The 18903-nt window shown below is 35.8% G+C and overlaps 1 protein-coding gene across 3 annotated transcripts in view; it reads right to left on the bottom strand.

The window, feature by feature from the left end:
• Window positions 1-14028, bottom strand: part of LOC122279662 (serine/threonine-protein phosphatase 6 regulatory subunit 3-like) — a 34723-nt gene extending 20695 nt beyond the window's left edge. For 2 of the 3 annotated variants that reach the window (XM_043090417.1, XM_043090418.1), the window contains exons 1-2: window positions 13613-14027; window positions 10603-10706 (exon numbers count right to left, since the gene is read on the bottom strand). In XM_043090417.1, the coding sequence (XP_042946351.1) occupies window positions 10603-10706; window positions 13613-13651 (143 nt within the window). In that variant the 5' untranslated portion in view covers window positions 13652-14027. Of the gene's footprint in view, window positions 1-10602; window positions 10707-13612 lie in introns of all 3 variants that reach the window. The other variant, XM_043090419.1, reaches the window with a different exon arrangement.
• Window positions 14029-18903: the final 4875 nt, after the last annotated feature.

The raw sequence follows: 18903 nt of genomic DNA, 5'->3' as shown, positions 1-18903 counted from the left end.
CAAAGACAAAGAAAGATCAATGGAGGAGCTAAAAGCTTTCTTTTTTAGAACTCTTTGTACTTGGGCCATCGCCGTTATTTTTAATGGCCAAAATTTTCATGATTTTCTTGTATCTATTGCTCCTGTGTAGTTAGGACATTCTTTGTACTAAACATGGCTTTGACTATTGTTTTAATTAATACTATGTTTACTTATCAAAAAAAAAAAAAATGATGTTGTGGACTCCTCCAGGGTTTTGTGTACTTTGGATGAAGATGATGCAGTGTTTTTAGATGATGGGTCTATGGAGGGGCCTGATCTGCAGTTGAGGATTCTGGGGGAGGTGCTTCTATAAACGGATTTGAGGATTCTGGGGATGAGCCTAGCCTCATCTATACTTTGCCTCCAACACCTTTATGGGCAGGTTTACATTCGGATTGGGTTCTTCGGAAGGAAGATTAAATTCATGATTGTGTAGGGATTTCTTGTGATGGTTTTGAAGAACAATTTAAAGCTCCTCATTGCTATTAAGGCAGGACAACCTCTTTTGGCTAGATATGCTTCTAAAAAAGAAGAGAAGCTAAAGAGACTTTCATGTTCTATCAATTACGACGAAAGGGAAGGAAGTGCCAGTAGGGGAAGGCAAAAAGATCGGATGACTATTGGTGTTTTAATAGGTTTATGAAGCCTAAGATCCTTTCATGGAATGTTCAGAGGCTGAATGACCCGAGCAAGATGGGAGGGCTTGGTCTAGGTTGGACATATTTATTCTCTCCTTGGGAGGTTCACTTTCCTGACCTATGCCAAAAACGCCTTCCTAGACTATGTTCTAATCATTTTCCCATTTTATTGGATTGTGGGGGCCCTCCATGAGGGGTAGAGATACTTTAAATTTAACATGCGGCTGAAAATAGATGGGTTTACGAACAAGGTTAGATTGTGGTGGTCCTCGTATAAGTTTTCAAGTACTCCTAGTTTCATTCTAGATGGGAAACTTAAAGCCCTGAAAAATTATTTGAAAAAATGGAATATGGAAGTCTTTGGGAACATTATTGATCATAGGAATACTCTCTTTGAGGAGCTACATTGTTTTGATGAAAAAGTGGTTGATGGGGGCCCTATTGGTCGAAGACAAGACAAGGAAAATTGATGTTGAGCCTGAGCTGGAAAAAATCACTCTTATGGAGGAGATTTCATGGAGACAAAAATCTCGGGCCCTTTGGTTGAAGGAAGGGGATAAGTGTACCAAAGTTATTCCATAGAGTAGTTAATTCCCATCGAAGAAATAATGCCATTGAGGTCCTTCATTCGGAAGGTAGGGTTCTTTTGGACAGCACTGAAATTATGGATCACATTATTCACTTTTATGATAAACTTCTCATGGAGTAATATCTTCGGACAACTAAGGTTGATCAGCTGGTCTTTTCTTCAATTGATTGGTCAACTGTGACTTTGTTGGAGAGAATGTTTGAAGGGGATGAGGTGCTTATCATGTTAAGAGGGACGGATAAAGACAAAGCACCGAATCCAGATGGCTTCACATTGGCTTTCTTTCAGGCTTCTTGGGACATTGTTAGGGAGGATGTCATTAAGGTTTTTCTTAAATTTCACTCGTTAGTGAAATTTGAGAAAAACCTTAACGCTACATTCATCGCCCTAATTCCGAAAAGGGCAAGGTCAGTGGAGGTGAAAGATTTCCGTCCCATAAGTCTGGTGAGCGGGGTGTACAAGATCATTTCAAAGGTTCTAGCTAATTGTTTGAATGAGGTTATAGGAAGATCATCTCGAAGCCACAAAATGCTTTTTGTAAAAGGAAGACAAATTCTTGATCTGGTCCTCATCGCTAATTGTGTGGGTTTGGGCCAAAAGATGGGAGCCCAAGGAAAAAAAGTGAGTCTGGTGAAGAAGAGTGGGTCAAGTGATGAAAGTTGTGGTAGTGGGCTGGGTAGAGGCCCAATCAAGCAATCTGTTTGTTGGAGGCCCAAGGAAAGCAGTGTGGCTCTTTCGGGTTCGAGAGGAGAAATGAAGCGTCGGCCCAACCCATCATTGGTGCCGATGGCTCATTTGTCACCACAGAGGGGTGCGACGGAGGGAGGCAATCCTAATGGGAGTTTTCCAACTAGGAAGGGCTCGGAGGAGAACGTGGTACCAAGATCTATTGGCCCGATAGAGGAGAAGGAAGCTTGATCCAGCTGCTTGACGGCACCATTGGTGCATTTGTCTGCAATGGTGGGAGGCAAGCAGGGTGGGTGTTCCCCGACGATGAATGACACAATGGTGACGTCATCTCAGGGTATATTGAAGAGTGTGGAATCCAACAGTTTGCAATATAGACTAAGATCAATGCTCTGTGTGGTTTCTTCATCATAGAGTGGTTCGATGGTGGAGGAAACGTGTTTTGGTGGGCCCTCAAGGGTGGGAAGCCATTTGGAGACTGAGATTGTGCAGTCATCCTAGGTTTCAAATAGGGATTAGGAAGGGTCGAGTAAAGACCAGGGCGGGAATGAAGAAGTCTTGTCTGAAACTATCAAGTAAGTAAGGGAGGGGAAGTAAGGGAGGAAGGTGTAAAGATGGTGGATGAGGTAGTTGAGAATGAGAGGGTGGAGAATCAAGTTATTCATGTAGTTGGTATGCTGGAGAATGGAGCTATTTTTTCTGAGAATAATATTTTTGAGTTGCAAATGGGTCCTATTTGCTATACAGAGGATGAGGATGGTGAAATTGGAGTTTCATGTGAACCAGTAGAGGAATTTTCTCATGTTCCTCTATGTTCTATTTTCCCTGGTATCGAGTGAAATTCTAAATCCTTGGATTGGATGATGAGAAAGGTGGATGAGATAAAGGAGTGTGTGGGTGTGTCTTGTGATGGATTTGCTGAACAGTTTAGAGCTCTTTTAATTGCTATTGAGGCTGGTTAGCCTTCGTTGGCCAGAATTGTCTTAAAAAATGAGAGAGAATTGAAGAGGTTGCCGTGCTCAGTAAACTATGATGGGAAGGGAGGAAGCGTAGTTAGAAATAAGAGAAAGGAAAGGGTTGTGATAGATTCTAGATGAAGCCAAAGATTATTTCTTGGAATGTAAGGGGTCTTAATGTAACATACGAACCTATAATTTAGGTTAATTCAGTTAGAAATTATTTAGTTATGTTCTGATTATATTTATTCTTTTTATTAATTACTTATTTATTAAATTATCTCTATGGTAAGATTTTAAGTAATTAGATTGCTACGACATGTTTTCTAGAAAGATTAGTAACGTCTAGTGCCTCGTATAGGTCACGAGCTACGACGTGAGATTTCGGAAGCACCGCTAAGAGGTAAATAGTATGATCATATAAATGTACGCGTAATGTAAATATTATAATTGGGTATGATAATATGATATGGTTTTGATGGTTATCTACGTTGCGCTAAGAGCCAAGTCAAGGTTAGATCGCTTTCACGAATTTCTATGAATTACGATGATTTACATGAAAGTAAGCCTATATATATGTTATGCTTTTATGGATTGTTGATTAATGGATTGAATGTTACTAAAATCACATGGAAGTCATGATATGATCATATAATAATTTAAGATAGGTATTCTATGAATTAAAATAGCCAGATCATGCATGCTTCATTCATGTAGTACTTAGACCATATATGCCATGTATTGTTCATGCAATAACTTAAGTCAAGCATGCCATGTAATAAATAGCCAGATCATGTATGACATGTTCATTAGTTCTCAGATCATGCATGCCATGAAATGTCATAAAATGATTAAATCATGTTAGGCCATGTCATGCTATACTATACCATGTACAAGAATATATCATGTTATGCCATGCCATGTACAAGAATATGTCATGCTAGAAAAGTCTAAGAAGTCCAAGAAAATTATCATGCATCAAGAAAGATAAACATTTTAAGGTAACACGGACCCAAGCGTGTTTACCACAGTTATACTAAGACGGTACCACGGACTCAAGCGTGGTTACCACAAGTTAAGTGAAACACGGACTCAAGCGTGTTTCACTCCATGTCATGCAAGTTAAGTGAACATGGACCCAAGCATGTTTCACTCCATGTCAAGCAAGATAAGTGAAACACGGACTCAAGCGTGTTTTACTCCATGTCAAGCAGGATAAGTGAAATACGGACTCAAGCGTGTTTCACTCCATGTCAAGCAGGATAAGTGAAATACGGACTCAAGCGTATTTCACTTCATGTTATGCAAGTTAAGTGAAATACAGACTCAAGCGTGTTTCACTACATGACAAGTTATGTGGTGCCATGGACTCAAGCGTGGTTCACTATGAAATAAGTACAATTCAAGATAAACAAGTTACTCATGCATTCACGCTTCATGTTTGCCATGATTATGAATGTTTCCGCTCATGTTAATCCATGAATGTTATATGAAAGTTATGATAAGGCTTTAAAAATCAAATTTATGCTAAGCTAGATAGTATTTTACGGTATGATGTATTATTTACTGAGTATTCGACTCATTTTTGTTGTTTGTCTTTTTATTTTCTTCTATGTTGATTGCCACAGATGGTGATTATGATGATGCAGAGCTGGATGGCCAGGAGTAGATTTAGTATAAGGACTTAGAGACGAATAAGTGTCATTTACACAAGAATTAAGTTTCTTTTATGTCATTTCAATAACTAGTCTTGTTTAAGATTAGCTCATGTTTTGCGTTAATCAGTTTCAAGTTTCAAGACTATTTATATCCTTTCAGTTAAGTTTCTTTCAATAAATGAGGTATTTCAGAGTAATGAGTCTCTTTACCGGGCCTTTTATCATGTTTGTTAGTAACATCTCTATCCTACGGGAACGGGGTGTTACACTTAATGACCCTCGAAAGCGTCTTCGAGTGAAATTTTGGTTTAGAAAATGGAGGGTGGATGTGATTTGCCTTCAAGAAACAACTGAAATATGTGAATCAAGCTATTGTTTAGAGATTGTGGAATTGTCCTAGTGGGGGTTGTGTTGAGTTGGTGTCAAATGGGGCTTCGGGTGGAATTATAACAATGTGGAATGGGAGGGTGGTGGAGTTGAGGGATCATTTTGTGGGGGAATTCTTGGTGGCATGTCATTTTAAGAGTATTGAGGATGGATTTGAATGCGCATTCGCTGGAGTGTATGGCCCTAATGTGGATAGTAGGAGTTTATTATGGGATGAAATGTCGGGTGTATGTGGTTGGTGGAATTTACCTTGGTGTTTTCATGGGGATTTTAATCTCACTTGTTTCATTGTGAGAGATTGGGGGATTCATATTTTTCACATGCAATGTCTACTTTTTCAGATTTAATTTTTGAATTAAATCTGATTGATTTACCTTTGGTGGGAGGAGATTATACTTGGAAAAATGGTAGGACATATTCAAGGCTGGATAGGTTTCTAGTTTCACCTTCTTGGGAGGCTCATTTTTCTAGTCTGAGTCAGAAATTATTGCTGAGATTGTGTTCTGATCATTTTCCTATCATGCTGGATTGTGGTGGAATTTAGGGTGGGAGAAGATATTTTAAATTTGAAAACATGTGGCTGAAGGATGAGAGATTTGTGGACAGGGTGAGAAGGTGGTGGAATTCTTATAACTTTTCAGGCACTCCTAGTTTTGTTTTGGCTGGAAAATTGAAATCTCTGAAGAAAGATATAAAGAGATGGAATAAAGAGGAGTTTGGGAATTTGGAAAGCAAGAGGAAGCTTCTTGTGGAACAGTTGAGAGGTTTGGATGAGCAGGAGGTGCAAGGGGTTATTTCGGGGGAGGACAGGAAAAGAAAAAAAGGGCGGTTTCAGAACTGGAAAATATAGCGTTAATTGAGGAAATTTTGTGGAGGCAAAAATCTAGGGTGCTGTGGTTGAATGAAGGAGATAGGTGCAATAAATTCTTTCATCAAATGGCGAACTCCCATAGAAGAAATAATGTGATTGAGGTTCTTCAAGATGGAGACAGACTTATTACAGATCAAGAAGATATTAAGGCTCACATGGTGAAATTTTATGAGCAGTTGTTTTCAGCAGATTTTTCGGGGAGACCAAAACTGGACAGACTTTGTTTTGATTCTATAGGTCAGGTCGAAGCTGATTGGCTGAGAGAGAGAGAGAGAGAGAGAGAGAGAGAGAGAGAGAGAGAGAGAGAGAGAGAGAGAGAGAGTTTGAAGAAGAAGAAGAAGTACTTAATGTGATTAAGGGTATGGATAGGGATAAGGCTCCAGGCCTGGATGGGTTCTCTTTGGTGTTTTATCAAGCATGCTATGACATTGTTAGAGAAGATATTATGAAGGTGTTTGCTGAGTTTCATTCGTACATGAGGTTTGAGAAGAGTTTTAATGCAACTTTCATTGCACTTATTCCGAAAAAGGTAGGGGCTGTGGAGATGAGAGATTTTCGGCCTATTAGTTTGGTGAATGGAGTGTATAAAATCATTTCTAAGCTGCTGGCCAACCGTCTGAGTAGGGTGATGGAGAGGATTATTTTAAAAACGCAAAATACCTTTGTGAGGGGAAGACAGGTTTTAGACTCTGTTTTAATTGTAAATGAATGCTTGGAGAGTAAAATTAAAATAAAGAAAGCTGGCATTTTAATCAAATTGGACATGGAAAAGGCTTATGACCATTTGTGCTGGGATTTCCTTGTTTATTTCCTGAGGAGATATGGTTTTGGAGATAAATGGTGTTCATGGATAAAGCATTGTTTGTCAACTTCAAGATTTTCTATTTTGGTGAATGGAGAACAGGTTGGACTCTTTAGTAGCTAGCGGGGTTTGAGGCAAGGTGATCCCATCTCTCTCTTTCTTTTTGTTATGATCATGGATGCCTTGAGTAGAATGATTGAGAAGGCGGTGGATGGTAATTTTCTGTCCAGCTTTATGGTGAGTGATGAGGTCTGGAGTAGTTTAAAAGTTTCTCACTTATAGTTTGCAGATGATACATTGATTTTTAGTGAGCCCAATTCTGACAATCTTTGTGCTTTAAGAGCACTTTTGCTGTGTTTTGAAGCAGTATCGGGGTTAAGAGTTAATTTATCAAAATCTGAAGTCATTCCTGTGGGTTCTGTTCAGAATATTTCAGACTTGGCAAATATTCTGGGGTGCAGAATTTCTCCACTCCCTATGAGGTACCTTGGGCTTCCTTTGGGGGCTTTTTATAAATCTGTTAATATTTGGCATGGGGTGATTGATAAAATTGAAAGTAGGTTAGCTGGTTGGAAAATGATCTACTTGTCTAAAAGGGGAAGATTAACTCTAATAAAAAGTACTTTGTCTAATCTTCCCACTTATTTCTTATCTCTTTTTCCGTTGCTGGCAAGGGTAGAAAGAAGAATTGAGAGTTTATTTCAGAATTTTTTTATGGGATCGTAAAGGAGATGAACAAAAGTTCCATTTGGTAGTTGGAAAAAGGTTTGCAAAGTGATTGATTGTGGTGGGTTAAGGATAAAAAATTTGAGATTGTTTAATAGAGCATTACTTGGGAAATGGCTTTGAAGATACCACTTGGAGAGAAATGCCTTATGGAAAAATGTTATTGATGTAAAATATGGTAGTTTGTGGGGAGGTTGGTGCTCAAAAGATACTAGAGGTGCATATGGGGTGAGTTCGTGGAAGTTCATTAGAAAAGGATGGGGGGAATTTCCTAATTATATTAGATTAAAGGTGGGAAATGGGAAGAGGATACTTTTCTGGCATGACTTATGGTTTGGGGATTCTACACTTAAGTTGGATTTTCCCTCTCCTTTTAGAATTGCAAGGGATCAAAATGCAGCTGTGGGAAATTATTTCTTTTGCATTGACAATAATATTCAGTGGAATGTTAACTTTATTAGGATGTTAATGACTGGGAAGTGGATGATGTTAAGGCTTTTCTGGAAAGACTACAGTTTTTTGTTGATGCTAGGTAGGGAGGACAACATGCTGTGGGTTCCTGCAGGAAATTATAAGTTCTCAGTTTCTTCTTTTTACAGCATATTAACCAGTCATAGGAGCTGTGAATTCCCCTGGAAAAAATAATGGAAAGTGAAAGTTCCTTCCAAGGTTGCTTTTTTCTGTTGGGTGGCATCCCTGGGCAAAGTGTTGACGGCTGGAAATCTTAGAAGAAGAGGTATGTACATTGCTGATTGGTGTGTCATGTGCAAGGAGGATGGGGAATCTGTTAATCATCTTTTTCTTCAATATGAAGTGGCCAGGTTCTTGTGGAATGAGGTTTTGAATCAGACTGGTCTACTTTGAGTAACCCCTATGGGTTGGCTCAAGTGGTAAAGGCGGGTTTGCTCCCCCTAGGTCTAAGATTCAAATCCCCTTGGGTGCAAACAATCTCTAGAGGCAATCGGACTAGGGAATTTTCCCCTTGAATTATCCGAGATGCACTTGCAGGAAACTAATTGCCAAGGGCCTGTGCACTCCCGGGATTGGTTGGAACTCTGTTCCTGGACATCCGGTGCCAATAAAAAAAAAAAAATTGTTGAAGGAGGCAACAAATAGCGGCTTCATATCAAGTTTTTCAGTGGGAGGTTCATTGAATGGTGGCATAAATGTCTCACATCTCCTATTTGCTGATGATATGTTGATTCTTTGTCAAATGGATCCCAATCAGATTTGTTCATTGAGGGCTCTTTTGCTTTCTTTTGAAGTTGTCCCCGGCCTTAAGATGAGCTTATTGAAATCTGAATTGGCTGATATTTTGGGTTGCAAAGTGTCATCTTTGCCTATGAAGTATCTTGGTCTTCCCTTGGGGGCCCCTCATAAATCCAAGGCAATGTGGGATGGGATTATCAAAAAGATTGAATGTAGATTGGCTGGTTGGAAAATGATTTATTTGTCCAAAGGTGGAAGAATTGCCTTAATCAAGAACACTTTATCTAACCTTCCAATTTACTTTCTATCTTTATTTCCTTTGCCTGCAGGGGTGGCTAATAGAATGGAAAAGATTTTTCATGCTTCTTGTGGGGAGGCCAATAGGATAAGAAAAAATTCCATTTGCTTAAGTGGGATAAGATCTGTACCCCTTTATCTTGTGGAGGTCTAGGGTTAGAAAGCTGAGATATTTTTTTTATTGGCACCAGGTGTTTGAGAATTTTTAATAAGGCACTTTTTGGGAAATGGTTGTGGTGGTATCATTTGGGAAGGAGATGCTCTTTGGAGGAATGTTATTGATGTTAAATGAGGGAGTATTTGGGGAGGTTGGTGCTCAAATGAAGTAAGAGGGGCATATGGTGTGGGAGTGTGGAAATTTATCCGGAATGGATGGGGAGATTTCTTCAGAAACTTCAGATTTGAGGTGGGAAGGGGAACTCAAATCAGATATTGGCATGATCTATGGTGTGGAGATGTTGCTCTGAAGAATGCTTTCCCTTCTCTTTATAGGACTGCATTGGATAAGGGTGCTTCTGGGGCTAATTATATGGACATTTCTACCGGTTTTCTTCAGTGGTATGTGAGGTTTATTAGAGCTGTTCAGGATTGGGAGATGAGGGATATTACTGAATTTTACAGTTTGTTATACTCACTGAATTTAAAGGTTGTAGAGGAGGATGGGTTGCTTTGGATTCATCTAAGGAATAAGAACTTTTCGATCAGATCCTTTTATAAGGTTATGTCAACCCATTCTTCTATTGATTTCCCTTGGAAGTGCATTTGGAGAAGCAAAGTACTCTCAAGGTTGCTTTCTTTGGCTGGTTGGCTTCCCATGTGGAAATTCTGTTTATCGATAAGCTGAGAAAATGCAACATTATTATAATGGATTGGTGCTTTATGTGTAAAAGAAATGGAGAATCGGTGGACCACCTTCTTCTTCATTGTGATGTGGTTAAGGCTTTATGGGATGAAGTTTTACCATGCTTGGTATTGCATGGGTAATGCAATGCTTAGGAGGGTGATAAATCTTTTGTCTTGTTGGAAAGGAATTCGGGCCAATCGTCAATTACGACTGTTTGGAAGATGGTGCCATTATGACTATTGTGGTGTACTTGGAATGAGACGAATGGTCGTTGTTTTGACAATAGGGAATATTCGATGGGAGGGTTTAGAGATTTATTCTTCCATACGTTGCTAATTTGGGCCTTGGCTATTGTATTGAATGGGACTAGCTTTAATGACTTTTATGTTGTTTTCATAGCACTTAGCTTGTAATTAGGTGTTTTTTCTATTATATACTTCCAATGTACTTGGGTTATGCCTAATTACGTGGATTAATAAATTCTTCTTACTTATCAAAAAAATATATCACCTTAGATCTTAACTCTAATTTGCCTACTCAGAATATCAAAACATGATGTTGCAAAAAAAAATCCCTCCAAAGACATGAAGTGAGCATAAAAAGGAATTGAAAAACACACAATCTTTTACACAACCATGTTTTAAATAAAAGGTATTTTTGTAAAATAACCTATAAAATTTTTTTTTTTTTTTTTTGAGAAAAACCTATAAAATAATTATAAAAATATCATTGTGCCAAAATACTCTCATTTTAAAGCATAGTTGTGAAAAGAGTTGTGTAAAGGGTTGTATATCTATCATTACTCAACCATTCAAAACATTAACCATCAATAATACATTTTTCTTGCAATATATTGACAGACAAAACATTTTGAAAGTAAAAAATATGGGTAACTGAGGAAAGAAAAAGAGCATTACTAATTGATAAGGCGGCCATTAAGAGCTTTGCATTCTTGAATAATTTCATCCTCATCAAGAAGCTCCTCCAATGTAAAATTTTCCTTATCCAAAATAGTCTCCACCTGCAGTGAGCATATATCAAGCACAGATAAGCTAGAAAAATAAGAAGTAAAAAAATTCACAAAAAAATATATATTACCTCCTAAATTAGCAAAAAGCATGTCATGCAAGGAAGGCCAGGAAAAATCTCTCAACAGAAAACTAGCAGCAAGCAAAAATGATTTCAGGAAATCATCTCACTCCCAAGAGAGGCATAGTAAATGGCATCCACACTAATTGGCTCCTAGATTCAAACTAAGTTCATGTTGCAAAATCGTCAACCCTAAGAAGGGGCATTGGGGTCTACATAGAATTTGACATGATGTGACAAAAAGTGTGCATATTCTTCGTACAAGTAGCAGCTGAGAATAATAAAAGCTACATGAAATGATTGTAATTGATTTTAATGGCATGGCCATTCATGAATTTCTTGTATATTTAGAACATCACTCATAGGCGTTGCTCATGTATATCACCCGTGTACTTGGGCTTTTGCCCATTCTTACGATCAATAAAATTTTATTTACCGATAAAACTAATAATAAAAGCCACATAAGCAGCAGGCACTTCAGCTAGTAACCATCCACTTCATACAACCTAAACAAGCTGAAGACCTCGCATGATTTACCTGACTTAAAAGATAGAACAGTGTGTTGTAGGTTTCAATCTCCTCTCAACGAACTTAGCAAAGTGTTAATCATGAGTAGGTGGGATCAACAACATAAAGTCATGAATCCTTTCTCCATTCATTCCCATCTAAGACCATGTCATGTCTTGCATAGTTTGTCCAATAAAATTGAACGATGACATTCCTATAAATGATGCATTCACACATCTTTTTTTCACGCAACCAAAACATATGAATGACTTCTCCTCTATCCCACTAATGTCACCCCCACTTTGTTCTAATCTACCCCAATAGTTTCATACATAGGTATAGAAGCTGCTTAGAGGAGTTTCGAGTCTTTGAATTCCAGGGTAGCTGTTGCTGCCTAAAGTGAAGCTACAGTAGCATATCCTCGTACAGATCCTATAGAAGCAAAGGTATAGGCACAGCCAAAACCACTAAAGCCACACCAGTAGTCGATCTAGCTTTCAGTATTGGCATGGCAATACTATTGACCATGTTGCTGAATCACTGCTACAACCACATAATCAAAGAGCAATATTGCACTGCCAGTGCCTTAATTTCAGTATCTAGCTATCAAATTGAAGAGACTCGATAAGAACAGGAGTATCAATTGATAAAGTATAACTAACAAAGGCCTCTCATTCTGAAAGGGTAAAATGCCCAGTTTTATTTGTATGCAGGGGAATGCTCATGTGCTGATTCGTATGCTCTCAGCATGACAGGTCAATTGACACCCAGTGTGGTGATGAAGTTGGGTCATTCGAATGAAGAGCTGCTACCTACTCTATAGGTGTTCTGAGCCATACAACTTTAGCCACACTCCTTCACTTCCTAGTAAAATCATAGATGGTCTCCCCTTCCTTCAGACCTCTAATCATGTCATAGGTATCTCCAAGTATATTTACCAATAACATTCCAGTAAAGACATCACAATTTATAGCTTGGCCAAAAGTGTAATCACAATAGGCTTATCCTACTTACTCCTACATTACATTGCCCATCTATAGTTCCCACTTATTACTTCAACCTAAAAAGGCCTCATAATATCATCCCAGCCCATTGGAAACTATTCTCATCCATAACCAAAGGTAAAAGCATACACTCAAGATTGGTCCCTTCAGTTAATAAAACAAACAGAAAAGAAACCAATATAGAAAGTCCATCGCCACATATAATAGATATCATACCCAGATGATGGGTCAATAAAACTATTTCAGTAAGAGGAGCATAATTGAAATTCACAATTCTCTTTCTTCGTTTCTGTGTTTCTTTGTAGTCAAATTATAAGTATCAATCCCCCGCTAACTTATCAAAAAAAGTTTCAATATCCAACTAAGATGCATGGGTTCTTCAAAGTTACTGTTATAAACATATCGTATATTATATCCAATATATATGCAGGGATACGACAGAAATATAAATTGAATATATATCTGAAATCTTGAAAAGAAAATGCTAGTTTTATCAAGATATGGGGCATATATTGTTTTTATGTACTTATATTTATATTTTAAAATGAACTTCTACTTCAGTACCTATCGAGAAAATCAAGATATGGGGTAAACTTTTTATGATTCTTAGAAAGGGGGATTCAAAAAGAATGTATGGGATCCCATGTTTTGGAAGGCTTGAAATTAAGTACGTTCAAGATTTCAAATTTATGTATTTCAATTTGACATATTGCACAGTCTGTTTCGATGGCTTTGTCTATGGAATCCATATAAGTGCTTCACAGAATTCCAAATTATACAGCCCGTCCATTTCTAGCCCTTCTAATTATAGAGAAGAGCACCATTTCTACCAAGCAGAACAAGCCAGCATAGCCCTCGAATTTGAGAATAGATTATTTACATGTAGATTTGCATTCTTCTCTCACTTTGTTAAATTGTGCCACTCCGAGAAAGAGAGAGGTTCGATTAGAAATTCATTCCATCACATTCAGACTGTCAATTTAACTTAGTTTAATAAAAGCTTTAATCATGCGATAATCCCTAATCTAGTGTTGAGGAAACTCAGGAAAGATAGGGACACAAACAATATAATTTCTTTTAATCTAATGCCCAGATTAGAGAATATACAACAATATAGTTATGAACTGAGGATTGCTTTTAGGTCCAAAACAACAAATAAACTCAATGCACAAATTCACTTTATAAATCGCATCCTACATTTTATCAACAGTCAAACAAATAACTATCCCAATCCACAACAATTAGCAATATCTCGTTCAATTTAATATGCATTGTGTGTACATGTAGAATGGACGAAATAAAACAAAACCCCAATCCGATAACTCACAGGAGACGTAGTGGACAACCCCGCCATACGCCAAAACATTTTGAATTATACGGTGAAATCCCCTCCACGGAACCAAACGGACTCAGATCTGCGGCCTCGGTAACCCTAGCGCAGGCGTCTCGCCAAACTCTCGAAAAATCCCGGATTCAGCGAAAGCCGACCGACGAGAGCGCAGCAAACGATCGAAACGAAACCGAACAATCTGAATCAAGCCGATTCCAATAACTTGCGTATGGATTGGATCGAATCCACTTCACGGCGTATGAGATATTAACAGAGAAACCCCAAAAAAAAAATAAAAGCAAAAAAAAAAAAAGAAGAAGAAGAAGAAGAAGAAGAAGAAGCAGAAGCTGCAATCGCAGGCTGGAGGGACGAGACTCGAGAGAGTTAATTGGCCAAAAAAAAAAAAATGATAAGAGAACGCAGTGTCGTAGGTCTCTAAAAAATATAAATATATTTTTTATATATACGGATCAGTAATTTCACATAGGGGAGTTTATTTCAACGTTTAAATTAACAAAATATTTTTATATTATTATGTTAATTTATATGATAATTATTATATGAAAATTTTTATTTAAAGTCCACGTGGATAAAAAATTTGATAAAATATTTATATAGCATAATATAATTGAAAAGATAAATTTTAAAATTTTGAATGGTACAAATCAAATTTCATTATATAAATGTTATAAGTAATACTAGATACAGTTTTAAGATATACAAATTTCACATAGTCATTTTAAAAATAAAATAAAATCTATCATTAAAATATATTTTTTCATATAAATCCCAAAAGTTACACTACCTATAACTTTAAGGCCTTATTTTGTTACGCAGTTCATGAGATATTTTGTTAAAAATTGAATAAAATATTATTATAATATAATTTTTGTTTTAAAATTTGAAAAAGTTGAATTGTTTATTATATTTTATGTAAAAATTTAAGAAAATTATAATAATTATATAAGTTAAGATGAAATAGTTTAATTTTGTATAATCAAATCAGTCCATCTCATTTACATTTTACTATATATAATGTTGTGCATTTATTACCATCTAATAATAAAAAAACATGTAATAAATGATTATTTAATAATAATAAATATATTACATCTTACTTAATGAGATACAAGTGAAATGATAATATGGTATATAAAATTTTTCATATATATATATATATATATATAATATATGAGGTTGTAATAGTGAATTCAGTTGATTTCATAGGGTGCAAGTTGCTTGGAGGCTTGTTGGCCACTTGCTTTGAAACGGCATCACAAGTTATTTTATTTTCCTTCCATAGGAATAAGATAATGATATTAATTATTCATTGTAATAAGCCGGACAATGATACGTGTCCACTGATTTATTTAAGAAAATAATTAAAATAATTATTAGACAACCAGAAGGGAAATGCCAGAGCAAACAGGGAAAGCCTATAAAAGGGCATTTGTGATTTGTCCATTGGGTACGGCTTTTTTTTACTGTTATTTGTCGTAATTTCGTTCCAACAACCAAGCTATCGTCTACCCACCTCTTTAAAATAAAAATAAAAATAATTTACAGGGCCGCTTGTTAATACGAAATAGATTATACAATTTTAGATTAAATAAATTATGCTTAATATCTAAAAAAAAATAGTGACAAACACACGAGCTCTATATTAGCTTACGTCGTAAGTCTATGAGCACTTCTCAAATTTTTGCGTTTTCTCTCAACCTCTATATGTAGCCCAAAATCTCTCCAGAAATTTATTTTAGTTTTCCAAAAGATTAGAATATAGAAAATACGATTGGTTAAGGGTGTAACAAGTCTGATTTAGTTTGGTTCTGAAAAAATTTTGAAACCAAACCTATATATACGGGTTTTAAAAATTTAAGAATCAATACCAATCGATTCATCACTAAAATTAAAAATTTTGATTCTTTTGGTTCGATCTTTTTTCTTTATTTACTATTTACACATTCAGTACTACGTAAGTTTAGTATTATAATTTTTTCAACACTAATATGTTAGTTGTTAGAATTTAGTATTAATGATTAAAAATTACTGATTCATTAGTATCTAATTATATTAGTATATTATAAGTATTGTCTAATTATTAGTGAAATTAATAGACTTGAATAATAAGATTAAAATTTTCTATTATATTAATTAGGAATTTAGTATATAATATACATAATATAATATAAAAACTATACATAATATAAAAAATTAATATATATACCAGTCCAATTCGATTCAAACCGGTTTTCAAAATATGAAAACCGATACCGATATAAAAAATTAAAATATCTATATATATACCGGTCCAATTCGGTTCAAACTAGTTTTTAAAATATGAAAACAAAAAATTAAAATATCTATATACATACCAGTCCTAAATCAGATTAGGACTAGTTTTGATTTTTAAGAATCGGTATCAAACCAGACTGGTTACAAGTCTTACCTGGTTCAACCAAATTTTTTATTTTTTTTATAACCTCATGATTGGTCAATGGATTTAGCGGATGTGATTATATTTTGCGTGATGTAGAGATTAGATTGTTATTTGTGTGTGTTAATTTAGAGTTTCAATCCAAAACCCTAATTTATTTATGTTAGGGTTTTTGATTAAAACCCTAACTTAATATGATTTGAGGTTTCAATTTTGCAATATGTTTGGAGTTCAAGTTTTGAAACCGCAATATGTTTTGGGTTTTAGTGTTGGGGTTTTAAAATTGAAACTCTAATCAATTGTAATATTCATGATTGTATATTTTAATTATTGTATAATTTTTATATTATATCAGGTATTTCGGAGTCAGCTCCATTAATAGTGAGTCAAGTCTCAATATTAGCATTAATGTTAGTTCCCCTACCCCTCCCATTACCCCTAAACCTCATGGGCCTATCAAATAAGAAACAAGTTTGAGCTATGTGAACTCACTTCTCCGAGTTAGAGAGTGGTGACCCCAAAGCTCAGTGTAACTATTGTGGTAATATATATGAATGTTACTACAAAAGACACGGTACATCTCAAGTGAAGTTTCAATTAAAATAACAATACAAAATTAGTCCAAGTAGATGTTCTTTACAATAAATGAATTCATCTATGTTATAGATTGGACTTAAAAAAATAGTGGATGAGATTAGTGAGGGAAATGTTGAATGGGTATACAAAATATGATATGGAGGAGTATAGGGGACATGTAGCTTGTATGATCATAATAGACGAGTTACCCTTTCGGTATATTGGAGGTGAAAGGTTCTAAGCATATTCTAAGTATTTTGAATCTAGGTTTAATTTTCTTTCTCAATGCATAGTAGGAAATTATCATTAAACTATACTGTGTACTTAAAGAATTATTAAGAAACAAATTAAGGGGTCAAAGAGTTTGCCTCACCACTGATACGAGGACATCAATCTAAAATTTGAACTATATGTCTTAGACGACTCATTTTGTAGACTTTGATTGGCAATTAAATAAAAAGATTCACAAATTTTGTTTAATTATTGATCACAATGGTGCGACCATTGGAATGACTGCAATAAAGGAGTGGAGTTGGAGTAGGTTGTGACAATAATAATTGACAATGTCTCATTGAGTAATATCGTTTTAGAGTATCTTAAAAATAAGTTTAGAAAATACAATAAGTCAATTATGAATGGTGAGTATTTGCATGTAAAATATGCAACACATATCTCAAATCTTATTGCGATTGACAGTTTGAAAGATGCGAATGATTCGGCTGTAAAAGTTAAAAGTGTTGTGAGATTTGTGAGATATTCACAGGCTAGACTTGATAAATTCAAGTTGATTTGAGGGTTGCATATATTGAATGCAATAAGAGATTGTGTCTTGATGTTCATATAAGATATAGCTCAACATTCTTGATATTGGAGACGTTCCAAGGGTATAGAAAGGCCTTCAACTTATTAGGTGATGAAGACACGCAACATATCAAACAATTTGACGATGATAGGAGATTGGACAAGTCTAAGGATGATAATTGAGATATAGTGGGGATTTTTATAGAATTTTTTAGATTTTTCTACTAGGTCATGTATACTTTTTCAGGTATTTGTACGTTACATCTAATAAATATTATCGACAAATATATAAGGTAACAAAAAATTAGATGAAATGTGTGAGAGTGACCAAAGTAGGTTATGGGATATGACAATGAGCATGAAGACTAGTATGAGAATTATTTGAGAGATTTGAATAAGATTAACATTTTTCTATATGTGACTATTGTTATTAACTCTTAATAAAAAATTGATAGCATGATGTATGGCTTGGAAATGGTCAACAAGAATGCATGTATGGATCATATTGTGATGAGGGTTAAGAAAACCCTCAGTAAATGTCATAATTTGATTTTAAATGTAAATTTTAGAATTTGAATATCAGTTCCTCTTTGGACTGGTGTCACCTATAAACCTCACTTATCGGAAACCAATTAGGAGCTACCACGTAGTCATTCCTTCGGAAGCCATGTAGGGAGTATAGTAGGGGATCACTCAAAACTGCCTTCCTATTCGAGCTCCAGACCGAAATTGCTTCTCCTTCCCTCGTCTGTCTCTCTTTGTACTCGATCTCTCTCCTCCCTCATAACCCATTTTAAATCTCTCTCTCTCTCCTTCGAAGAGGAACTGAAACCCTAAACCAATCTTCATAATCTCTCTTCTTCCCTCTCTCTCCTTCGATCTCCCTTGCGAAAACCCTAAGATGAAGTTCAGAATCTCTCTCTCTCCTTCCCTCTATCTACTTCAATCTCTCTCCTACGCTCTCCCTTACTAAATCAAGAACTCAGAATTAAGACCCCGAAACTCAATATTGCAACTTCACCATTGGAGGATCTCAGATACCAATTTCTCTAATTTTGTAATTCCTAATTTCTAATGGTTTGCGTTTTGTGTGTTTTGTTGTAAGGTTTTTGGCTTTGATTTCTCACTACTTGCACAACGACAAACCAGTCAAAATCATGGTCTATGTTTTGTTATCCTCTAGTTTTCAATTGTAATCTAGAATGAAAAATGTGTTATGCTTGTATATATCACTTAGATTTCAATCCAAGACTGCTTACCTTAAGCTGCTTGGCCATGTTTGTCTATGTATAGATTTCTATATAAATCTAATTGGATTAATTTTAGAGAACTCATGAATAGACTATGAATTGATGAAATTAGTTGTTTGCAGTACTGCATGCTATTTGCAGTTTGTTGATTGAGTTCCTCTTGGAAGACAAAAAATTAAATAAATTGCCTGTACCTTGAGATGTAGTATAGCTTCCCTAAATAT

Source organism: Carya illinoinensis, chromosome 10 (assembly GCF_018687715.1).
Source record: "Carya illinoinensis cultivar Pawnee chromosome 10, C.illinoinensisPawnee_v1, whole genome shotgun sequence".
NCBI lineage: Eukaryota > Viridiplantae > Streptophyta > Magnoliopsida > Fagales > Juglandaceae > Carya > Carya illinoinensis.
The sequence above is the reverse complement of the archived record's forward strand: the minus strand, read 5'-3'. Positions and strand labels throughout refer to the sequence as shown.